Below are 26,554 nucleotides of genomic sequence, written 5' to 3'. Positions count from 1 at the left end.
GCTCACGTCCTGAGCTGACTGCACTTGGGCATGCCAGTGCAGTGTTTTGTTTCCAAAGTTTCATTGTAATTGCTTTCCTCTTAGTTACTGAGAAGTGCTGCTGAGGGTCTGGTAAAGCCCATGCTCATCAGTAATATCCTGTCCTTTTCTTCTAAAGGGATCACAAAATACATGGCATAGGCTTCATTGAGGATAATCAATTCTGAATAACTTACAGCCCTTCTTTGCAGTGAAATGGAAAGTGACTTTCACTTCCAAGAAAAATCATCATTTCAAGGGGCATACAGTAAATGACACACTCTTTATAATGTGGCAGGAAAATTCAAAAGGTGATCAGCTCCACTGCACCCTCAACAAAGGTCTTCCTCTGCCAGACACAGTTTCAGTTTTCTTGAAGGGATTTGCCCAGATGATTATTTTCAAAACTTCTCTTCAGATAATGCAGCTCTAGCAGCAAAGATTATTTCATCAATCACATACCACTATATACCAGTTCCTTTCTGAAGGGGGAAATTTTCTTTTGTCCTGGAAAATAACAATGAGTGGAAAAAAACATGCTAAACAGGTAGAGTTACCCTGTAATCACTCATTATCTTTTTCAAGGCATGCAGGGGCCATTTATCTCAGTGAGCAGGCAGGCACTGTGAGATGCTGTGTGGTCACACCCAGCCCGTGCCTGTCACTACAGGGCACAGAGTTCCCTGGGGCTTGGTATGGGAGCCTAACCTCCTTCCAGGTAGGTCTGTTCTGCTAAGGTGTTGGATGCCTGTGCCTATTTTTTTGTTCATTAGCATTTTCAAATAGATTCCTATACTGGTTGTACTCATTTCTAAAGAAGGAAGGTCGAATTGTGCCATACCTGAAGTCATACTTGATAGGGTATACTGACAGCACTCAAGCTATTAATAAAGCTTCATTATGCATTATATGTTTGCTGTTGGTTGCTTGATAACTTGGTCTTTTCCAGTGTAACCAAGAACTAGGCAAGGTCATGGATTCTAAATTAGTCATTGAATGGGGGGTGGGAATGAGTTGCTATTACAGAGGATGTCATGCAAAAGTTAGGGTTTTTTAACTGTAATTGCCACTACCCAGGTTTTAAAAATTTGTATTCCTCATTGCTATATCTAGAACTATCTAATGGATGGTATATTTTAGTTATAGCAGTATTGACCCTACAGTCAGTCAACTTGCTTTCACATTTTCTGTAATTGGAAATCTATGACAGCTCAATATACAAATGTTATAATACTCTGTGGGGTAGGTACATGTGAGTGCAATATCACAGAGAGAATGTTAGCATTGTTTTTTGTTTTTTTTTAATGTGAGCCTGCTTTGGCACTTTCTAGCCATTATCTCAAAAACCCTGAGAAGTGGACTTTATTCCCATTTTACAGATCAGAAGGCTGAAGTCCAGAGAGGTTAAATAGCTTGCTCCAGATCACACAGTAAAAAAACTGGAGAGTGAGGATTTAAGTCAAGTTTGCGTGTCTCCAGAGGCCCAACTGCTTTTGTCAAGTACCAGTTGATTAGTCTTGCCTTCAGAGTTCTCCTTTCTTATTACATCCATATACATTCATGCTTATTTTACATGAGGATCTATTTCTATTTCCTGGAAGTCCTACCACCTGGGACAGTGACGGAACACTTCTGTCTGTCATCTCCTTAGGTGGTCCCCGGAGCTTGACCATGGACGCCGCTCACACGGGCATGTCCAGTGCACCCCTGGTCAGGCATACTGCTGCAGCTGGGCTCAAGGCCAGCAGACCCCGAGTCATGTCCAAGAGTGGGCACAGCAATGTGAGAATTGACAAAGTAGATGGTATATACTTACTCTACCTGCAAGACTTGTGGACGACCGTCATCGACATGAAGTGGAGATACAAGCTCACCCTATTTGCCGCCACATTTGTGATGACCTGGTTCCTTTTTGGAGTGGTCTACTATGCCATTGCATTTATCCATGGGGACTTAGAACTGAGTGAACGCATTTCAAATCACACCCCCTGCATCATGAAAGTGGACTCTCTCACGGGGGCCTTTCTCTTTTCCCTGGAATCCCAGACAACCATTGGCTACGGAGTCCGTTCCATCACGGAGGAATGCCCTCATGCCATTTTCCTGTTGGTTGCTCAGCTGGTCATCACAACCTTGATTGAGATCTTCATCACAGGCACCTTCCTGGCCAAAATCGCAAGACCTAAAAAGCGGGCAGAGACCATCAAGTTCAGCCACTGTGCTGTCATCACCAAGCAGAATGGGAAGCTGTGCTTGGTGATCCAGGTGGCCAACATGAGGAAGAGCCTCCTGATTCAGTGCCAGCTCTCCGGCAAGCTCCTCCAGACCCACATCACCAAGGAGGGGGAGCGCATCCTCCTCAACCAAGCCACCGTCAAATTCCACGTGGACTCCTCTTCAGAGAGCCCCTTCCTCATTTTGCCTATGACCTTCTACCACGTGCTGGATGAGACAAGCCCCCTGAGAGATCTCACACCCCAAACCCTGAAGGAGAAGGAGTTTGAACTCGTGGTCCTCCTCAATGCCACCGTGGAATCGACCAGCGCCGTCTGCCAGAGCCGCACATCTTATATTCCAGAGGAGATCTACTGGGGCTTTGAGTTTGTGCCTGTGGTTTCACTCTCAAAACACGGAAAGTATGTGGCTGATTTCAGTCAGTTTGAACAGATCCGGAAGAGCCCAGATTGCACCTTTTACTGTGCAGATTCTGAGAAACAGAAACTTGAGGAGAAGTACAGGCAGGAGGATCAGAGGGAAAGAGAACTGAGAAGTCTTTTGTTGCAACAGAGCAACGTCTGATGGCAGACGTGTCGCCCAGGTTAACCCTTACATCATTACTTTAAAACACACCCACTTCTTTCAAGCAGAGAAAATGTTATATATAATGGAGGCTATCTCATAATACCTAAAAGGGGGGAGGGGGGTCTCTGTATTCACAAAATACAATCATTCTGTTTTTACCTTTTTTCGGGGGATTTAGTTGTACAGAGTGAAACTGATCAAATCAGGAATGAACAGTTATAAGAACATATGCAAATGGAGCTGATGCTATTGTTCACACTAATTTTTTTATGCTAGAATGTACTAGAATAGAGTGTCCTTTCTATTCAAAGTGTGGCTTCCAGACCAGCAGTATCAGCACCATCGAGTTGATTCATAGCGATGCAGACCCTCAGGCACCACCTGGGCTTCCAAAATCAGAGTCTGTGTCTTAACAAGACCCCCAAGCGATTCATGTACAAATCAAAGTTTGAAAACTCCACTCCACACAATGTTTTCAAAATAACTTTCTGAAGCCCCAGGACCCTGTGGGTCCCACATCCACATGGCCTCCAGTCCTGAACTTCTTTCTTCCATTTGCTATATCGGGCCAATATTCCTTTTAGCTATTTCATTCCTTATCTATTAAAATACCTTGTCCACAAGGAACTGCTCACTAACAGCCCAAGAGCAAAATAAAACTATTGAGAATGATGGCTGTCACACGCATACTGAGTATATGCTCACTGATTACAGTCAGCACAGAAGAAAAATTAAGCTGCGTTACAGAAATGTGCTCGGATGTTGACATCTACGAGGTTGAATGGGGCCATGAGGAACAAGAGGAGCTTGGGATAAGGAATTCATACACACATGACTCCCTGAAACACAAACAACACTCGGTGATCTGATAACAGGCATAGGACGACCTCACTATTTAAATAAATCTTATACAACTGAGTGTTACAGGGGTAACATTTTGCCTTTGGCAGAATTTAGAGGCCAAGGGCCCTGCATTTCTTTGGGGTGGGGAATAAATGGGCTAGGGTTGCCTCAGGTGCAACAGGTAAATTCTCATTTCATTCCAACCAGGATAGATTTGCATATTCACACAAGAAGAATGACTGTAAGTGTGGAGGTGCTGCATGGACATACACGTGAGCACACGACGTATGTGCACACAGGCACATACACACATATACATGTGCACAGACATGCACATGCTGGTTCTTCAAGCGTAATTGCAGAAATTATCGATGAAAGACATTTGTAAGTAAGAGAGCCAATCCTCAACCAATATGTTCCCCTGTATTTTGTTCTACAAGAATGGGAAAACTGGGACTCAGAGAAAATGGGGAAAGTAATCTGGATTCAGATTATCAGGGAAATGATAATACAGATTACATTAAATCTGGTCATCTCTTGATGTTACCACACTTTCGAGTGTCCTTTCATGAAAGAGAAAATGCAGCTAAAATGACCTGGAATTGTCATCTAATTGACATCTAATACAGGTGTTAAGAATAACACAGGCCAAGTTGTAAAGATTTAAAGAACAATCTCAAAACACAAAAGGGTTTTGTCGTTAATTATTCAGGAATTTTTTCTTATTCTGATGCTAATTTCATGGCAGATTGTTTTAGATCTTCATTCTCTTAAAAAATTGTGTGAGCTTAGTTATTAGCTCTTAGTTTTGCAATATTTATTGTATATTGTGGTATGATCGACAGGATAATAATGCCACAGATATGTTTACAGCTTTTCTGTTGCACTATTAAATTCTTTTCACAGTATTTACACCAGTGCTAATTTGAATGTGATCAAGATTAGGAATTGTTCATAGGTACACAGTGTGTGGTACAATGATATAGCATAAAACTGAGAAATCTTCTTGTATGTTCACTTAGCATATGTATTTCGGTCATACTTGGAAGACTTAATCATCTGATCTTTACCACTACACACAAAATAAACATATAGTGTCTTAAGAACCAATATTTGTACAAGTTGATAAGTCACATTATAACATAATATTCAATAAATAGCTCTGAAGTTGCATCTGGTTTGAAACCTAGCATTTTCCAGGCATGCTAATTTATTAAAACTGTATACAAAATGCCCTCATGTTAACATGCTAACAAAGGATTCATGGGATAAACTTACTTGATTATATCTGGACAGCCTTCTGTTTGAAACAGATCCATGCCCAGCTCCCACTGAGAAGTAGTCAAACTAATGGAGTGTTTCTGACCCAAAACGCCTTTTGCATTTTGAAACATTTCCAATGCATCAGACTTTCTCAGTAAGACCATTCGAAAATGTCTTGTTCCATTTGAGAAACCACAAAGTAAACAGCAGAAAATCAGTGTAACCTGCAAACCGGGTCCTATTTCAGTAACAAAATATATTGCACTTACATGGTACCTAGTAGCCAGTGACCTCAGGCAGCATAGCAAAGATTTACCCATGGATCCTCACAAAAAGCCACTTTGGGTGGAGGCACATATTGATTCCCTTTCCCACTCGTGGGGAAATGACTGTGCAGAGATGAGACTCCAGAAATCTAAAACAGAAACAAAAACTGGTTAAAAATAAAAAGTGTCATGAATGAGTGGACCAGATATTTAGACTAATTTAAATAATGCTTTTTTTTCCCTTTGGATTCAATTTTCAGGTTTAATTGACTGTGATCTCAATACCGTTGGAACATAAATTAAAATTTTTAAAAAGGTGACCTTTCTCCTCCAGTGTGAGTCTTTCTTCCTCACTTGGATCCTCAGTATTCATTTGTCATCTGGTGAAAAAGAAAAAGAGAACAGCCAAGCCAAGCCGGCCCCATCCCTTTGCACTGGTGGCTCGGTAAAGGGTCATCCCATCCTTGGGCTCTGGGCTATATCTTGTCACTGTGGTCAAATGGTCAGACACTTGACCATGTGGAATAATGAGACCTCCAGTCTTCTCAGTCTTGGCTCTCAGCCTTGCTAGATTTTTCTTTGCCTGCTAAACATTTGAAACATCTAGTTTTGAAGAGAGGTTATTTTATCATAGCTTTCTGGGATGGAATTTTTTTTAATGCAAATTTTAAAATTGGTATTTCAAGACTTCATTTCCAAATTCTACAGTGTGCACTCAAATTCCAGCATTGGACTCTGGATGGGTCCAAGATGCACTTAATTTTCTTCCCTTGGGAAGACTTACACTCGAAGGCTTAAAGCTTAATATTTCACTTCTCATTAACCACGTACAAGCTTAATATTTCACTTCTCATTAACCACGTACATATGGCCCTGTGAGTTTCCATTCATCTTTAATTAGCATGATGTGCCAACCAATTCTTGGGCTTGTGGACAGCCTTGAGTGGTTTCTGCTCTGAGTGGAGGGCCTTCAGAGCAGAGTTCATCTCCAGAGTTAGAGCCTGCAGTAAAAAGGCATGCTTAGAACTTAATTGGGGTTTTAAAAAATAAAGAAGTTACTTAACTTCCAGAGGCATTAGTATTCGTCAGTAAACTCATTTTTTAATATTGTATTGTTTTGATTTTTTTTGAAAGGAATCTGAAACAAAATCTTTGTCTTCAGAGTAAGGAAGGCAGTGAGAAGAGTGTAAAAAATAAGTTAAAAGTTGATCAATTAGACTGTCACATAAAGAGACCGCTACCAGTGGAAAAGAACTTCATGAGAGAAAAACTGGTCATTCAGTCTTACATTACAACAGACAGTGTCATTATATTCTCCGGGCTTCCCAGAAAAAGCAGTTTTCCTAGGCTTTAAGAAACACTTAAATGGATTAAGTCCAGCATTTTTCCAAAGTTTTTCCACTAAATTCTTAATGAAAAAGAAACACAAGGCAGAAATAAAGCTGCAGCCATTTTACTTTGTTTTCTGCTGCACTCAACTGCCTCTCAACTTGACATGTGCTGGGATGAAAGTCCTTCATTTTTGCTATTTATTCCATCAGATCAAATAATCCTATGGTTAAAAATTACCCATCCAAATGAGTAATGTGTGGACATTGAGATGCCCAAAACATGGGGACAAGAATTTTTATTTTTCAATCAATACGTTGCTGGTGTGTCAAAACAGAAGACCATGAAATAATTGTTGATTGGAGCTGATAGTTAATTCCTAATGAAATTACAAGAATTGATTGTAGGAATCAAAGGACATAACTGATAGATGAGCATAAAAGCCAAAGAAAGATGTCACATATGAAGGTAAAGGCCATGTAACTCTGCATATGATACCAGAGTGAGGGATGGCAGACATGCTGTGTCCGGAGTACATGTATTTAGCGATTTGTGTCCTGCATTCCTGTATGGACTTTATTAACATGCTGTAATGTCCTGTAGTCATTTTTTTCAATAAATTACAAAATTGCATAGGCAATTAGAAAACAATTTCAAATTTAACAGGATGTCCTTTATATCTATTTGCTAAACCTGACAACCCTGCAGAAAAGTATTCATGTAATCCCAAACTATACCTATCTCTAGAAAAGCACGTAAGTGTCCCTTCATTTGGAAGCTATGGGTTTTCATTCAACTAGTAGAGGGGAAAGGGGGTATTCCAAAAAGATACTTTCCTGGCTTGCTCAATTAGTAAATTTCACCCAAACACCTTTGATGCATTCTGTATGGTGTGGACCACTGATCTTTGAGACTGTCTATCAAGGAAAGGTCTGGAATGAGGGGCTTACATATGTGTACAGCAGCCCTGATTCCCGCTCTCCTCTTTGAAAGTCAGGCTGATGGTTTTGTATTCCCAACCAGCCAAAGATGGAGTCAACCTAAGAGTCCAACACCAAGGTGTTTAGCAGCTGCCTCCTCATGATTCAGTATTTAACTACGATCTTATCTTGATTCAAGGCCAGTCCTATCCAGCAACCAAGCCTTCCCACCTCCTTATGATATCCAATTTCACCTCTCAAAAATACTCAAGCCAAAGGTCGAACTCACTTGAAATTAGACTCCAAAGAAGCTCCCACAATTGATTAAGAGTACCTATTTTATAAAAAAAACTCTGAGAAGTTAACTGTGAGCTAAGAAATGTAACCCCTTAGCTTAGTATTACTATTATTACTATCGTAAGTGTCCTTAATACTAAGGAAAAATTAAACCTCTTCCAAAGAAGGCAACTGATCAGAGGGGAGTTCAAGGGAATGGTTTGTCTCGTTCTCTGTAAATTAACTATATTCCTTCATCTGTTATCAAATCTTAAGGTGAAGGATGTTGCATGAAATCAAATCATGACAGGAAACATGACTATATTGGGGACTTTTTACAAAAACAAACTTCCAGATCACAAGAGGAAGCTGTGTTTGTGTGCTGACACAGAGTATGAGACAGCAGTCAGGAGAGGAAGGCAGGCTAACAGCCAACTTGGATCTATTTTTGAAGAATTATGTCTGTAGGGTGTCATGGAATTGCAAGTCACAAAAAAGAATGCTTTGGTAAACAGAACTCTGCATCCCAAAGGGACCCAGTCCAAAATACCACTTGGTGAGATTCACGGGAATGTTATGGCAATCAAGATCCCAAATGACATGCATGCTTTACAAGTGAACAACCCCACTTCTTGTAAATCGTGGCAATGTGCACTCACCTAAATCTTGATCACACCTCGATCTCTTGCTATATATAGCACTACATCCGACCATCTCCCGGGACACAAGATGAATTTCCCTGCTTCCTTCAGATTTTTAAGCTAGTCTTATGCTTGGACTTGCTTTAGCAGAATAGTGACTCGAGTTTCTCAAGGTTGAACTACTGTTTGATGCATGCTGGAAATCTCATACTAATGTGTATATCAGTTACATCAGGTTCTCAGTGATGTCCCCGCTGAGCCCAGTCACAGCCTGACCATTCAGGTGGAAATGTGGACTTGTAAGTTCTACAGATCCATACCTCGCTCTGCCAAGCCACTTGTTCTCATATGCACCTCTATCACCTTTTCCTTTTTATACATGGAATCACTCTGATCTGTGAAACAGTAGTTAATACAATAAAGCTAATTTTATTCCTGACTTTCTTTTAATTTCTTTGCAGTGGTAATAGTGCTACACTGCTGCCCTGATGGAGGGGGAAATCTAGTATTTCCCTAGAGAGTTCAGAGGCTGTTTCCGATGATGGTAACTACAACAATTTTGGGAGGCTAGGTCCTAAAAACTTGATAAAATGTCATTTTCTATCAGTGCCTAAAACAATGCATTGTGCTTCCTTCCTCCGCATTTCCTTAATCAAAGAAAAGAAAATGAAATTCCTGCCTAATCTCTTTTGCCTTGATACTCTATTGATCATTTCATTTAGTTAATTATTAAAAATCAGGTAACTTTTTAGCAGTTTCTTTTCCACACCTCACCCCTTATCAAAGTCCTTACTTTCCATTGCTCTTTTCCTCTGATGGATTAGAAGAATGAAAACACATAATTACATAGCCTTTAATGTACCAATATGGATGTGCCTGTAAAGCAGCACGACTATTTAAAATCCACAGGGCAGTGATAGATGCCCAAGGAGTAGCTGTTATCCTCAAAGCACTTTCATGGGGAAACCATGCCACATACAACAAAGTAGCTGCCACAGCTCCAAACCGTCCACAGGTGTCTCTGGTGGAAACTTCTCTTTTGGAATCTTGGCTCATTCATTGCAACATTCTCAATGGTGGCAAGCCTCTGTTCTCTGAGGGAGAATATGACAGTTGGAAATTAAAAAGTCTAATTCATATTATAGGAAGTCAGATTTGAGGATGTTTGGGCAAATAAAGAAAAAAAAAACACTTTCCAGAAAGTACACAGTAATCTAGAACACACTAATGAGCTTGTCAGCAGGACACATTTTATTAATTTTAATGTGCATGGAATTTCTGATACATATTATTTTCTACCCCATTATTTCAAGCATCTGCTTGCCTTTGTGGGGTAACCTTGGCTGAGAACTGAGCTATCCATGTCCAAAACATAAGACAGCATTGCCTTTGTACACCAGGTCCTTGGGGCAGTGAATGTGGGAACTTGTCACAGCAGCTTGGAAATCTTTGGTTCTGGGCTGGAACTCTCTTCTCAGGAATCTTTTATTTGGTCACCTGCCTTCGAAAATGTCAGGCTAACAAGTGTAATGGTTTAATTTTCCATGTAAAAGTCCACATTCTTCGCAGAAACTCTTACCTTGTAAGAGGTTTTTCTTTTCCAAACTTTGTATTCCTTTACTTGAATTTAACACTTCCATTAGACTGCTTCACACATAGCACATCTGAGCATCCTGAATGCGTTTCCACCAGGCCCAGGGACCACTCTTTGTATCTTTCTTGGTTTGTTTCTATTGAGTCTGTCGGAAGCTCTTACCTGGACAGTACAACTCCTTGTAAACTCTGTTTACATGTGATTTAAAGATGTGCATACGACTTAAAGATCTGCCACGAGTCTATCACAAACCACAGACACATAGACTTACACCAACATGGAACAATGTCTGCTTTTCCTTATTGCCACCACGGATCTGGCCAGCCTGCTACAGGTATTGCATGCTGTGTCAAGTGCTATTACCAGCCCGCCTCATCTGTCCACCCAAGTCACACACACTGCTTCTCATGACTTCTGATCAAACCTTGGATTTGCAGAGAACAAACAACACACACTTGTCAGGTTCTGAACGCTTCAAATGTCAAATATTTAGTAGTCCCTTTTATACCCGCTAGAGGAGGTAGGCTTTGTTTAATCATTTACCCATTACAGGATGAGATCCTACAACTTGATGAGGTTCAGTGTCTCACCCAGTATCACTTGACAAACTGATGCAATGATCTAGGTCTTTCCCTCTGGGTCCAGTGTACATTCCTCTAATTGGAAACATCAGAAACTCATGGTGGAGCTAATTTCTGTATGAGAAAGGTCAAAATTAGGGCTAGAGAAAAAGTGAAGGCAGAGTGGGTCACTCAGGGAAAGCATGAGGCCAAGAGACTGGAAGAACTACATGAAGGCTTGGCATGCCCCAAGGGCTCTGTTATTCAGGGTTGAGCACATGGGGTAAGTATCTAGAAGGTGGAAACTGGCATGAAGCAATCAGTCTGGAAGGAAAAGGCAGGGGGTATGAATGCCATTCTCTGAGATGGGGACTGAATCTGCAACAGTGCTGTTTACCTAAGTAGGAAGGAACAGTAGGCCAAAGACTAGATGTGGGGTGGCCCGGATTAAGAAATCCCAGAGGAAAGTCATAGTAGCTTTTCCTTACATTCAAGTTTCCTTACATTCATTATAATAGCGTCATATTTCCTTAAAACAGGTAGGTATTATTAGATCCCCACTTGACAGATGAGAAAACTGAGGCTCAGGGAAGTTAGGTAACTTTTCCAGAGTTACACAGCTAGTAAGTGACAAAGCGAGAAGAGAAACCGAGGACAGACCCAAGTGAAAGCCTAACTTCCCTCCAGGAGCTCTGGCCTCCCAGTCGGGCCACTGCAAAGTGCGTCTGAAGGAGCCTAGGGGCCATGGAGGTGATGTTCTTGGAGCCAAGCAGCAGTGTTTGCATCCAGTGAAAACAAAAGCATGGTCAAGTTGCTGTCACCACGGACCTGGCCCATGGGTGCTGCATCAATGCTGAAGAGCAGCTATGCAGATAATAAGGGATTTTCCTAGAGTGCTGCCAGCTGCAGATGGGGCTGGACAGTTCCAACTGACTGTTTTGCTGATTTGTAAGGATTTGTACTGAGCTCTTCTACCAACCTAAAAAGATAGGTAATCACTTTTAGGTCTTGGTTGACTAAGCCGAGAGACAAAGAGAGTGTTGTAGGGATAAGCAAACACTGCAGAATCTGCAGAGCTTGACAGAATCTGATACTGAGCGTATATGGCCTTGTGGGGGCAGGTGAGTGGCCCCGGTGCACCCAGTCACTGCTGTAATAATGACCAGGGCCGGAGCTCAAGCCATCAGGACCCAGACACCAAGACAAGCTAGAAACACAGAGCAAGGGTTCCAGGAAGTCCTCAGAAGCTGACTGCAGAGGGAGGGTCTGACAGACAAGTCCTAATACCAGGGAAGACTGGTCTGAAAATCTCCCTAGTTCATGGGCAGATAGGTAAAGGGAAGGGTGGATAGGGTTGGGCGGGGAGTGTGGTATGAATCCAAATGAATGCTGAGACCAGGGAGTGATGTTTCGAGAGCAGGGGCCCAGACCCATGGCATCCAAGTCAGGGGCAGGACCCTGCTCCCAAGAGGACTCAGTGAAGAAGAGAGGTGAGCTAAAGCCGTGCTTCTGTGGCAAAAACCTCAGCCTGGAACTCAAGCACATGAGGCTACCCAAAACAGGAATGGAACTGGGTAAAATACAGGGGCTTCCTCCCCAGGAAGAAGGATCCGAGGGGCTAGGACCTGGGTGAGGCACCAACTGCCCCAGGCGTCTGCATTTCCCCTGAGTGGCAATCAGAGCTGGCACCCAGAGCTTCTGCCCCAGGGGCCCCCGGGCAGAGGCGCAGGCCTGGAGCCAGCACATCCTCAGGCTTCGGGCAGGCGGCCCCTGGGCAGATAGAGCAGCTCCTTGTTTTGCTTGTTATTTGCCAAACCAAACAATCACCTTATTGCCAAGCCAGGCCTGCCAGGGTCATGGTCAACACATTAATATTGATTTGATAATATTCATAGTACTAAGGGGGTAAAAACAGATGCCATGCTATTTGTATTCCCTTCAAATTGCCTCAAACTGGGTGGTTTACAACAACAGACATTCTCATCTCACAGTTCTGGAGGCAAGAAGTCCAAAGCCATTGTCACAAGGGTGTGCTCCTTGGAAACCTGCAGGGGAGGATTTCCCCAGCCTTGCCCAGCTTCCAGCACCCACAGGCATGCCATGGTTTGCGGCAGCGTCCTCTGCTCCCTGCCTCTGCGGTCACATGCCCTCCTCCTGTGTCTTCACATCATGTGACTGTCTCTGTGTTCACATATGTCCTCTTCATAAGGACACACATAAACCTGGAAGAGGGACCACTTAATGAGCTCATTTTCACTTGACTGCCTTTGTAAAGAACTTATTTCCAAGTCAGGCCACATTCTAAGGTCCCCAGGAACTAGGACGTCCACGTGTCTTTTTGAGGGGATGCAGTTCAACCTATGACGCAGCTCTTCCCTGGGCATCTCATCACCAGCTCGTCTACCCTCAACTCCCTCTGACTCTTCCCCTTGGAAGAGCGAAGGGCTTCCCCTCAGTGGTGGTAACGGTCCTGAGATCCTGGCTCTCCCAGTCCTGGGAAATGGACAAAGCAGACCTCTAGCAGGGGTCTGTTCACTGTGACTTGAGCAGAGCTGCATGGAAGCCGTGCCAGTGCGCAGGGCAGACACCCCCGAGAGGGGTTTGGTTCTCAGTGTTGACAACCTTCCCTGGAAATTCTCTTCACTGTTTTGCACACAGGAAGACTGACTTTCTAACCCTGGTTTTCAAATAGTCAGAGGTTAGCTGTAGCCTTTTTAAGTTAATCATACACTAGGCTTCCCTCCCAACTGCTGTCACAAAGAGCTTGCTGATTTCCCAAGACTTTTGAAGTACTTGACTTTTAAATGCATTTCATAATTCTGTGTCTATCATTTTTTGGCATTGTAACTCCTACCATAAAGGCTAGGAAAAACCCATTCTTCAACCATGGCATGTTCCATGAAGGCAGTTCACAGCTGCGGTATGCCTGGTGGCTCCTCACGCTTGCACTGTTTTGTCACATCAGGTGGCACCCTGTACTGTGGGCACAGTGTACTTGCACATTGTCTTCCTCCCAAACCAGTTCTTCCTCCAACGCCGGAAACCTGAGACCCACTCTTGTTTTCTCCTGCCCCCTCACCACCGGTTTCTAATCCATCAACCAACTCTGTCTGCACCACCCTGGACCACCAGTATCTACTCCATCACTGATCTGTGTCTCTACCACCCCTAAACACCGTATCTACTCCATTGCCAAACCCTGTCTGCACCACCACCAAAGTGGCTCTCAAGCCAGTTTCCTCTCGTCCATTCTAATGCTCCTCCTCTGGCTCAGGCCACCATCATCTCTCCTCTGGTTTTCTAACAAGTTGTACACTGATTGTGCTGCCTCTAGTCCCTCTCCCTTCCAATCCATCCTCCACACTATACCCAGAATGGTCATTTTACAATGGATCATTTTAATAAAATATGATGGCATCACTCCGTCACTCAAAACCCGATCCTTCATAATAAAGGCCAGGTGTCTTGCGCATCATCTTCCTCCCAAACCAGTTTGACATGGGATTACTGGCTCTCCCTTGTCAGCTTCTCCTTTGCACCGTGTCTTCAAATCTCCTGAACTATTCGCAAATACTTTCTCTTCCCTCCAGCCTCTGGACTTCGATCATGCTCCTCCCTCTGCCAGGGGCATCCCTGACCAACTTCTGCTGTCTCTGCTGACACCTTGTATGCATGGCTTTCTTGACAATGCCTATGATATTCCTGAAAAGGAGTCCTGGCCACTGCACTGACTCCCTGTGATACATAGCAACCACCTCCTACAGTTCATGGACATCGTCACTAAGCTTGTCGTGCCTCTGGATAACATTCCACAACTGCCCCAGCTGTATCTCCAGGGCTGTTCCCAGGCCCTAACGCACTTACGTAAGTGGCTCAACACTGGTTCTTCCGATAAGACTAGGGTGAAGTCAGGACAGATAATGAGACACTTGCCTTGAGTGCAAACTGTAAGTGGTGCTGAAAACTAAGCAATCAAGACAGTATTTTGAAGCAGGACTTTTAAAATCAAAATTAATGCAAAAAATCCATTATGGACAAACTATCAAAATGTTAAATAAGATATGATCAGTGCTCAGAGGAAAATTTGTAGTTTCAGGTGTTTGTGTCTTGGAGAAAAAGAAAGTTCTAAAATCAACAATTTAAGTCTCAGCCATAAGATGTTAGAAAAGGAAGAGTAAATTGAACACAAAATAAACAGAAGGAGGGAAATATTAAAAACAAGACAGAAATCAATGAAATAGAAAACATACACACATAGTTCTGTTTCTGGTAACAAACTTAACTTCCCCTTAGGTAATGGCTACAAATGCTGGAAAAAATACATGAAATCAACTCCCTAAGGACCCTGTAGAGTGCACAGAAGCACATAAACCTTTGAGGAGAGCTGAAACTCATGGAAAGCAGTGAGCGTGGAGGGCGCTCCCCAGCCTTGCTCTCAGGACAACTGCAGCTGAGGGGTGCTGTAGGTGAACTAAACTCCCATGGAAGTCACCATCTTTCTAGCTCAGGGAAAAGGAAGGTGTCCGGCTCAACCAGGACTACTGGAAGGTGGTGGAAATCTCAGAAGGAGAGAACCTGGAACAGGAATCTCTAGTTCTGTGCGTACATTCTAGAAAAGTCTGTAGCTGACCACCAGCCCATACACACATGGGGCTGACTGCAACGTACAGATTGAGAACATAGCTGCTGCGTAACCACAGGTGAGATCAAGTTTGAAGTTTAAGTCTAACCAAGTTGACTGTCTGCTAAAAGAAAAGCGTCAGCACACTTTGTCAGAAGAGAACAGAATTCAGAGACTTGGTGGGTCTTCAACAATGTTCAGGATACAGTCCAAAATTAAATGATGTATGAAGAACCAGGAAAATGGAACCTACTCTCAAGAGAAAAGACAATTAACAGAGGTCAACTCTGAGATGACAGTTGTTAAATATGCTCAGTGAGACAGAGAAAATACAATGGCCATGGAAGAAAAAGATAAGAAACCTCACCAGAGATACAGAATAAATACATAAGAATCAAGTTGAAATTTTGGAGTTGAGAAAATAAAATATCTGAAATAAAAAATTTATGAGATGGCATCAATAGCAGAATGGAAGTGAAAGAGAAAAGGATAGGTAAACTTGAATATAAATCAATAGAATCATCCAAATTCAAGAAAAGAGAGAAAAAAGGCTTAAAGTTAACAAATGTCAGGCATCTGTTGGTTAATGTCAAATATCTAATGTACAGGCAAGCAGAGACCCAGCCCCTCCATGCTCAGGCATTACCCTAGTGAAACGAAAACAATACCCACTGGAAAATTTATATGCCACTGTTCACAGAAGCTTAATTTGTAATAGCCAGATAATCTGATAATCTGTAAATGGTCTGAATGTTCAAGAATAGGTGAATAGATAGACTGTGATCTACCCATATGATGGAAGACAATAAAAATTAATGATCTATTGACAAAGACAATAAAACAAATGACTCTCAAAGTCATTATGATGAACAAAAAAAGTCAGACAAAAAGACTACTTATTGTATGATTCCTTCTTGATAAAATTCTAAAATAGTTCACATAATCTACAATAACAGAAAGCTAATCAACGGTGGCCTGGGGTCAGGAACAGAGAGAGAAATGGACGGCAAAGGGGCAGGGGAAACTCTTGGGGGGGATGGCAATGTCCTGCCTTTTTATTGTGATGATGGTTCATAGGTCTATACAGCACTCAAAACTAAGTTCTAGAGATCTTCTGTACACCACAGTACCTGCGTTTAACAATACAGTATTGTGCATTTGCTAAGAGGATAGATCTCACACTAAATGGTCTTACAGAAAGAAAAAAAAACACAAAATAGAACACAAGGAAATTTTTGGAAATGATCTACATGTCTACCACTTTGTTCTCATGGTTACGGTGTCATGGGTATATGCCTATGTCCAAACTCATCAAGACGTATACCTTAAATATGTTCAAATTTTGTGTATCAGTTATATCTCAAAATGGTAAACACATACACACACACACACGCACACATCAATGAGGACAATTTAAATGGATGCAGCGATTGTATCTTCATTTTACCACAATAAGTTGTAATAAAGAATTAACATGCATGCTAATCATGAAGGAACTAGTTAAAATGAAGATTCTGATTCATTAGATCTGGGAGGGGGCCTGAGATTCTGCATCTGTAACAAACTTCCCGGTGACACTCAAGCTGCTAGTCCAAGTTCCACACTTGAAGGAGCCTGGGACTAAATGATTCAACCTAGTTTAGCATTTGATGATCAAGCATTTTGTAAATCCCCTTCCCAATATGTGGGAAGAGGGTTTAGAAATGAGCAAAACTTATTCTTAGAGAGCTGTGTTATGTCCCACAACTTCCTCCTGTAGTGTTACCGACCTGTGACACTGCTGATAATAGCAGTAACATCTGGCGTTTCTTAAGCACATACTAAGTGCTGGATTCTGTTCTCACAGCTGCACAAGTGTTTGCTCACTTAATCCTCTATGCAAAGGCCAGCACTACGCTTATCCCATGACAACAGATGTCTAAACCAAAGCATAGAACTTTCAAGTGGTTTACCCAAGGTCACCCAGCTGATACCCAGAAGAGGCAGATGCAGCCCTGAGCGCCTGACGTGCAACCATTATGCTCTGTGGCTTCTCCTCTGGGCAACTATTCTTCCCAGTGTGGCAGCGTCTGGCCTGAACGTCAGAACCACAGATCCATGCCCAAGAATCTTCCCCCTTTGCCATTCTTTACGAAGGGCTTTATTGCTAAAACATCAAATATTTACTGAGCACTTGACATGTGTCAGCTTTATTATCCACAAGCTAGTGGCTGGCTCTTTGCACAATTTCCTGAAAGCATGTCATCCTTTGCCAAGTGACCCACCATTCACCAGCAAATCTGTTCTCTGAGCTGTTTGCCGGGAATAGCAGCTGGCGTCCTTACCACCTTCTCCATTGTCCCTGGGGTGGTTTGACCAGAATCGGCCGCACACTTTCCCCAGTGTCTCCTCATTCCAAGAACCCACACTCTGAAAGAGTCAAGCTCCGAGCTTCTGGGGAGCCAGGCTGCCACTTCCCTCTCTGGCTGTCAAGGGAACGAGTGGAGAGTTTGTTCAGGTGGCCCTGCACGCTGAGGACACTGACTTAGCCTGGGGGTGAGACAGGCAGGGGTGACTCTGGAGCACCCCACCACTCGCGTGAAACATTCCCATCCACTCGGTCTCCAGGGAAAGAGCCCATACCCTGGGCCCATCATACTTCCTCTAAGGAGACTCCTGATTAGCACTGCACATTTTAAAACTTCCTGTTTTCCTGTTGCCTCAGCATCCCCACCAACAGGCTGTGAACACCCTGCCCAGGGACCAGGTCACGTGGGTGGGAATGCTGTTCCTGCCACAGTTCTACCGGGCCCTCCCCCAACTGCGACCTAACAATAGTCACACACAGTGAAACCCCGTCACACCCTCTGCCTATGTGCCCCTGACCCCATAAAGGCATCTGCCCTGGGCTCTCCTCTCCCTCCTGTCTGGTTAGAACCTGCTCCCTGGGCACTCAGCCTGCGTGGCCCCTCCATGCCCTGCTGTGCCATGCCTCCCTCCTCTAGGACCTGTGAGTATAATAAATATCTTTCACTTGTTATAACTATAAATAAATATGTTTTCACCTGCATGGCTCGCTGTTGTGTCATTCTGCATCCACACCAGACTGATCATCAGAAAACCCATTTTAAATGACACAATTATTCTTAAGATACATGATTCCTCTTTTGGGCTGAGGGTAAAATGGCTCCAGGGTGAAGGACTCTCCAGCTGCAGAGGTTGCAGAAGTTGGGGGCTGGGGACAGAAAGCTGGCAAGGTGTGCAAGGAAATCTGGGTGATGCATTAACACAACCTGAGTGACGTCTACAAGGCTTTTGGGGCAGCTATTATCAGGAGGAGTTTCCTGAAGGGGAAGGTTATGGATGACAAGACGGATTAGCAATGGAGACAGAGCTAAGCTGGAGTGACAAGGACTCTAAACAGAGACCTGCCCCGAGACAAGGAACTGGCCCCTTGACATCTCAAAACTCTCACAATCCTGTGAGTCCACTCAGCGAGTTTTAAGTCATTAGGACCTTGTGGGGTCCAGGTGGACAGTCAACCACCAGAAAAGCTGACCCAAGGGGACAGTGGCCAAGCCCACATCCCAGCTGAGGACAACATGGCTGAAACACAGCGTGGGCAGCTTCCTGGTCACCCTGTCCCTCTGACCGAGTAGTATTTCGGTGAGCTGAGTGTAAATGAATGAGAAACACATGGATTTAATTTCCCTTGAAATTAGGAATGGATGAGCCCAGCCACAGTTTGGAATCACTGAATGTCTCAAACGATTTTTTTTCAAGTGCTGTTGGTTCAGAAAAAAGCGAAACCACGGTTCTGCAAAGCACCTCTCTCCTCATTTGTATGAGCCTTCACATATTTTCAAGGAATTTGATCTGAGTATTTCAACTTCTTTACACTTATCAAGATCTTCAAAAAAATTCCTGTAAGTCTGATAAATATTTTATGACTTTCTTTTCAAACTGTTTTATTTAGAGAAAGGAAATGATAAGAAAGGTTGAGAAATCTGTATGCAAGAAAATGTAAGTCTGGGTAAAAGTTCACACTTTTAGGCAGTTCTACAGCCCAGAATTACACACGTATTAGATGTGTAGTCATAACCTGTTGAAGGAATGTATTCAAAAACACCTTGGAAAGTGCAGGAAAAAGTGGGCAAGTTCAGCAAGTATAAGCTTGAGAAAGGCTGGAAAATGCAACAGTGTTAAATAGCTGCAGGTGTTCTGATCTCTGATGGTCAGGCAGGGTTCCCCCAGTAGCAGTGACAGAATAGAGCCGAACTGTGGAAACCCTCCCAGCATGGGTCTCCCCCATTCTCCATGTATCCCTTCTATTTATAAGACACATGATAAAGGAGCTGCTTACAGAATGCTTAGGAGTGGAAGGGTGGGCAGGAGTGGGGAGAGGGAATGGGCTGTGCCATCTTTGTTTCAGAGATGTGGCTCTGACCACATTCGTGTGTGAGTCCCACAGAGCTGTTTTCAGGGAAAGCACAGCTTGAGGCTCCAGAGGACCAGGTAAGGCAGAAGGGAGAGGGAGGCGGTGGTCCTCCCTCTCAGGGAGCAGTCTGTTTGTATCGTGCTGAAAACAATATATGCTGAGCCTTAATGGACTCCCGCTCACAACGGCATGGGGAAACCGTGGAGCGATGGCTGTTTCCCAGCAGAAGGAAAGAAGGAAGTGCAGGACTCCTTGGGTATCTGATAAAATCCGTCTCAGGTACCTGGGAGACATCCCCTGAGGTTTCCCAGGAAAACAATTCGGTGTGAGGACTTTATACAGGGAACAGTAAAACTAATGGGCAAAGTCCAGAATAAGGTTTATTATTGTTCATATATGCCCCATTTTAATCCCCAGACTGGTATACAAAGAGTAAACACATATATCTCCCTAAAACCATGTTTATCTTGGGTTTGCAATTAAAAGACCCAAATAGGGCCATGTGGCAGGAACAATAGCAGTCCCCAATACCCCTTGGACGCCCCAACATTTCTCAGTCTCCTATTTGTAGCTAGGCTGAGGACATGTGATTGGTCCCAGCCAATGGAGTACCAGCAGGAATGATGTGTGTCCCTTGCCACCAGGACAGTTAATTCTTTTATTCCTTCTTTCCCTTCCCTCAGTGATCTTGGACTGCAGTCTGTCCAGATGGCTTAGCTACATTGGACTTCTTGTCAAGAACTAAATCTTCATTCTGTTAACCCACTGGGATTTGTGGGTAGGGGGAGCCCTGTTTGTTAGAGCAGCTAGTGTTAACTAGCCTGGCTAACACAATCTGTAAACTTAGAGTTGCTGACTTAAGATATGTCATTATGTCTGGACATAATAAAACTGGGGAACCTTAGGCTAGATTCTTAGAAGTTTTTGAGAATATAGTGGTGACTGTTATTAGTTATCTACTCTTGCAACATAAATTACCTTGAAAGGAGGTGGTTTATGACAGATATTTATTATCTCAATGTTTTTGATGGTCAGGATTGTGGTCCGTCAGTTAGGTGGTTCTGATCCAAAGTCCCTAATGAGCTGCAATCAGGGGTTTGCAGGAGCAGAAGTTGTCTGTTCAGGGCCGGAGAATACACTCTGATAGTAGGACTCAGTTTTTCACTGGCTATTGGCTGGAGTTCTCAGTTCCTCACCACAAGGGCCTCTCCATAGTGGTTCTCATCACAAGGAAGCCAGCGTCTCCAAGAGAAAGTGATGCAGGAGAAAAAGGAACCGGGAAACCACTGTCCCTTCTATTGCCTTGCCTCTTTGTTGTCCTTTGTCACTTGTGGTTTTCTTTCCTGTTTATCAGCAATAAGTCACTCAGTCCAGCCCACACTCAAGAAGAGGAGAAAATGCTCCACCATTTCAAGAAAGTATCAAAGAATTTGTGGGCGTATTTTAAACTACACATACCCCATTACCCCAGAACCAGGTCTGAAAGTAACTGAGGAGGATGGAGTAATGGTTGCACCTCAGGTTGGTGGGCACAAGGGCTTGAATGATCTGTCATAGATCAGGCTAATGGAGTATAATAATGCTTTTCTTCTTTCTTACAATATTCCCTGGTGTCACGTGCAAATGAAGGTAGCCCAACCCACTCTGTTTAAACTAAGCAGACTGGGCCCCTGACATAGGGCTGCATACTGAGATGCTGAGGGGAGCATAGAATCCTTCCTGTTCATTTACTCCCGTAAATCACAAGCTGCATTTGTCAAGATGCAGAGGAAATTATTTCTCATAAGACAGGGACCCTGATTGTGTGGGCAAGTAAAGTTGCAGCATCTTCCCCTACCATAACCATCACTCTCCAATCTCCAGTTTTCTCAGTGTGATATAGCATGCTAACTGCTGGTACAAAACCCGGGAGTTTGCATAGGAAAGGATAGGATAGGATAGGATAGGATAGATAAAATAGAGAGGGAAATTCTTCCCTTTGCATAAAACATGGCAGACTAGTGAAGCTAGGTTTAATTAAAAATCCAATGGCAAGAAATGGCAGTCGTATATATATGGCTTTCATTTTCCTAACACCACTTATTGAAGACACTGTCCTTTCCCCATTGTATAATCTTAGCTCCTTTGTCATAAAATAATTGACCATGTATGCTTGGGTTTATCTTGGGGCCCTCTATTCTGTTTATTGCTCTATGTGACTGTTTTTATGACAATACTATACTGTTTTAATTACTATAGTCTTATAATATAGTTTGAAATCAGAGAGTGTGTTGTTTCTAGCCTTGTAATTCTTTCCAAAGATTATTTTGGCTATTCAGGATGTTTTTGTGGTTGCATACAAATTTAAGGATTATTTGTTCTATTTCTTTGAAATACACCACTGGAATTTTGATAGGGATGACATTAAATATGCAGATTGGGTAGTATGGACATTTTAACAATATTGATTCTTCTAATCCATGATCATGGAATATCTTTCCATTTTTTTGGTTTCTTCTTCAATTTCATTAATAAACATCTTGTAGTTTCCAAAATACAGGTCTTTCACCTCCTTAGTTAAATTTATTTCTAGGAATTTATTCTTTACTCAAAGAATAAGGTTAAACTAGCCTAAAGCTACATCACAATGCCTATGTCCTTCACCCTTTATTTCATCACACAGGCATTTTACCATCTCATACCATTACAAGAAGGGTGAGAGCAGTAAAATATTATGAGAGAAAGACCACATTTACATAATTTTATGACAGTATATTATTATAATTGTTCTATGTTATTATTTATTGTTGTTAATATCTTACTGTGCCCAGTTTATAAGTTAAGCTTTATCATAGGTTTATATGTACAGGAAAAAGCAGTATATTAAAGTTCAATACAATCTACAGTTTCAGGCATCAAGTGGGGATCTTGGGATGTATCCCCTGGGGATAAGGAGAGGCTATTGCATTTGAGTCATCCTTTTTTCTTGGTGAGTCTAGCTAAAGGTTTGTCAGGTTTTTTTACCTTTTCAAAGACTCAGCTCTTAGTTCTATTGGTCATCTCTTTTTAGTCTCTGTTTCACTTATTTCTGCTCTTGTCTTTGTTATTTCCTTCCTTCCACTAATTTTTGGCTTTGCTTGTTCTTCTTTTACTAATTCCTTGAGGTGCAAGTCAGGTTGTTTATTTGAGGCTTTTCTTATTTCTTGAGTAGGCACTTACCACTAAAAGCTTCCCTCTTAGAACTGCTTTCACAGCATCCCCCAAATTTTGGTATATTATATTCCAATTTCCATTTGTTTCAGAGTATTTTTTAATTCTCTCTTGATTTCTTCAGTGACCCATGTGTTGATTAGTGACATGTTTAAACTTCACATACTTGTGAATTTTCCAGTCTTTGTCATGTAATTAATTTCTAGTTGCAAACCATTGTGGTCAGAAAGTATGCTTGATATGATTTCAGTCCTCTTAGATTTATTAAGGTTTGTTTTGTGGCCTAACATATGACCCTGCTAAAGGTTCCATGTTCAATTTAGAAGAATGTGTATTCTGTTGCTTTTGGATGGAATATTCTGTATACATCTGTTAAATCCATCTGGTCTAATATATCATTTAAGGCTGATGTTTTCTTATTGATTTTTCTGCCTGGATGATCTTTCCGTTCATGTAAGTGGAGTATTAAAATCCACTGTTGTAGTCTATTTCTCCCTTTAAGTCTTGTAATATTTGTATTATATATTTAGGTGCTCCTATATTGAGTGCATAAATATTTGTAAATGTTATATACTCTTGTTGGATTGATCCCTTTATCATTATGTAATATCCATATTTGTCTCTTTCATAGTCTTTGTTTTAAAGCCTATTTAGTCTGATATCAGTAGAGCTACTCCAGCTTTCTTTAGGTTTCCCTTTGCATGACATATCTTTTTCCATCCTCTGTCTGTGTATGTCCTTACATCTAAAGTGAGTCTCCTGTAGACAGCTTGTAGATGGGTCTTATATTTTTATACATTCAGTCACTCTATGTCTTTTAATTGAAGAATTTAGTCCAGTTAAATTTAAAGTCAGTTTTGATGGGTATGTACTTATTGCCATTTTGCCAATTGTTTCTTGGCTATCTTGTAATTCCTCTCTGTTGCTTTCCTCTTCTCCTGCTCTCTCCCTTGTAGTTTGATGACATTTTTACTGGCATACTTACATTCCTTTCTCTTTCTCTTTTGTGTATTCATTATAGGCTTCTGTTTTGTGGTTGCTGCAAGACTTACATATAACAACTTATATCTGTAAGACTGTTTTAGATTGATAACTTAAGTTTGATCTCATTCAAAGGCTCAACATTTTTTACTCTCGCCTGCGCCACATTTTATGTTTTGATGTCATATTTTACCTTATCTTCTAATTAATTATTGTCATCACATTTATTTTTACCACTTTTGACTTTTACCCTTCCTTCTTGGTTTATAGATAATTAATTAATCTACTACCTTTACTATATATTTACCTTTTCAGTGAGATTTATTCTTTCATACATGTTCTTATTACCAATTAATACCCTTTCTTTTCAGCTTAAAGAAGTCCCTGTAACATTTCTTGTAAGGGCAGTTTAGTAGTGATGAACTCCTTTAGCTTTTGCTTGTCTAGAAAACTATTTCTCCTTCATTTCTGAATGATAACTTTGCCCGGTAGAGTATTCTTGGTTGGCAGCTTTTTTCCTCCCTTCAGTATTTTGAATATATCTTGTCACTCCCTTCTGGCCTGCAAAGCTTTTGCTGAAAAATCTGCTGATAGTCTTATAGGGGTATCCTTTTCATATAACAAGTTATTTTTCTCTTGCTGCTTTTAATATTCTCTCTTTGTCTATAACTTCTGACATTTTAATTATAATGTGTTTTGGTGTGGTCTCTTTGGATTCATCTAATTTGAGACTATTTGGGATTCCTGGATTTGGATGTCTGTTTCCATCCATAGGTTAGGGAAGTTGTCAGCCATTGTCTCTTCACAGAATATTTCTACCCCTTTCTCTCTCTTCTCCTTCTGGGACCCCCTCTAATGCAAATATTAGGCTGTTTGATGTTTACCATAAGCCTTTAAGCCAACTTCACTTTTCTTCATTCCTCCTCTTTTTTGCTGCTGTAATTTGGTGAGTTCTACCACCTTGTCTTTAAACTGACTGATCCTTTTTTCTACTTTAGCTTGCTGGTGAACACTAGTGTATTTTTCAGTTAAGTTGTTGTATGTTCACCTGTGTACTTTTTTTTAAATTAAGGTATGATGGATATATAATCTTATGAAGGTTTCACATGAGCAGCACTTTAGTTTCAACATTCACCCATATCATCAAGCCCCCCCACCAAACCCCATTGCAGTCACTGTCCATCAGCATAGTAAGATGATGCTATAGAGTCATTACTTGTCTTCTCTGTGCTGTACTGCCTTCCCTGTGACTACCTATATTGTGATTGCTAATTATAATGCCCCTTAATCCCCTTTTTTCTCCCTCCCTACCCACCTTCCCCAACCCTTTCCTTTTGGTAACTACTAGTCCCTTCTTGGAGTCTGTGAGTCTGCTGCTGTTTTGTTCCTTCCATTTTGCTTCATTGTTATACTCCACAAATAAGTGAAATCATTTAGTACTTGTCTTTCTGTCTGGCCTACTTCACTGAACATAATACCCTCTAGCTCCATCCATGTTGTCGCAAATGGTAGGATTTGTTTTCTTTTATGGCTAAATATTCCATTGTGTATATGTATCCATTTACATACTAATGGACACTTAGGTTGCCTCCATATCTTGGCTATTGTAAATAGTGCAGTGACAAACACAAGAGTCCATATGTCTTTTTGAATCAGGGATCTTGTTTTCTTCAAGTAAATTCCTAGGAGTGGAATTCCTGGGTCAAATGGTATTTCTATTTTTAGTCTTTTAAGGAACCTCCACATTGCTTTCCACACAGTTGAACTAATTTACATTCCCACCAACAGTGTAGGAGAACACCCCCTTCTCTGAATCCTCACCAGCATTTGTTTTTTCTCACAATTTGGATGTTGGCCATCCTAACTGGTGGGAAGTGATATCTCATTGTGGTTTTAATTTGAACTTCTCTGATGATTAGCAATGTGAGGCATCTTTTCATGTGCCTGTTGGCCATCTGAATTTCTTCTTTGGAGAAGTTTCTGTTCAGATCCTCTGCCCATTTCTTAATAGGGCAATTTTTTTGGGGGTAGGTGTTGAGGCATGTGAGCTCTTTATTTATTTTGGATGTTAACCTCTTGTCAGATATGTCATTTACAAATATATTCTCCCATACAGTAAGATGCCTTTTGTTCTGCTGATGGTGTCCTTTGTTGTACAGAAGCTTTTTAGTTTGATGTAGTCCCATTTGTTCATTTTTGCTTTTGTATCCCTTGCCCAAGGAGATGTGTTCAGGAAAAAAGTTGCTCATGTTTATAGTCAAGAGATTTTTGCCTATGTTTTCTTCCACGAGTTTTATGGTTTCATGACTTACATTCAGTTCTTTGATTTATTTTGAGTTCATTTTTGTGTATGGAGTTAGACAATAGTCCAGTTTCATTCTCTTACATGTAGCTGTCCAGTTTTGCCAACACCAGTTGTTGAAGAGGTTGTCATTTCCCTACTGTATATCCATGGCTCTTTTATCATATGTTAATTGGCCATATATATGCAGGTTTATATCTGGGCTTTCTATTCTGTTCCATTGATCTATGGGTCTGTTCTTGTGCCAGTACCAAATTGTTTTGATTACTGTGGCTTTGTAGTAGAGCTTGAAGTTAGTTAATCACCCCCCCAGCTTTGTTCTTCCTTCTCAGGATTGCTTTGGCTCTTCAGGGTCTTTGGTGGTTCCATCTGAATTTTAGAACTATTTGTTCCAGTTCATTGAAGAATGCTGTTGATATTTTGATACAGATTGCATTGAATCTGTAGATTGCTTTAGGCAGGATGGCCATTTTGACAATATTAATTCTTCCTATCCATGAGCACAGGATATATTTCCATTCTTTGGTGTCTT

The 26,554-nt window shown here is 41.7% G+C and overlaps 1 protein-coding gene across 7 annotated transcripts in view; it reads left to right on the top strand.

Moving 5' to 3' along the window:
* KCNJ15 (potassium inwardly rectifying channel subfamily J member 15) overlaps nt 1-5,510 on the top strand; it is a 68,392-nt gene extending 62,882 nt beyond the window's left edge. For all 7 annotated transcript variants that reach the window (XM_017645101.3, XM_017645099.3, XM_037014787.2 and 4 more), the window contains one exon: nt 1,670-5,510. In XM_017645101.3, coding sequence (XP_017500590.1) covers nt 1,690-2,817 — 1,128 coding nt within the window. In that variant the 5' untranslated portion in view covers nt 1,670-1,689 and the 3' untranslated portion in view covers nt 2,818-5,510. The remainder of the gene's footprint in view (nt 1-1,669) is intronic.
* Nucleotides 5,511-26,554: the final 21,044 nt, after the last annotated feature.

The sequence above is a fragment of the Manis javanica genome, chromosome 3 (genome assembly GCF_040802235.1).
Source record: "Manis javanica isolate MJ-LG chromosome 3, MJ_LKY, whole genome shotgun sequence".
NCBI lineage: Eukaryota > Metazoa > Chordata > Mammalia > Pholidota > Manidae > Manis > Manis javanica.
The sequence above is the reverse complement of the archived record's forward strand: the minus strand, read 5'-3'. Positions and strand labels throughout refer to the sequence as shown.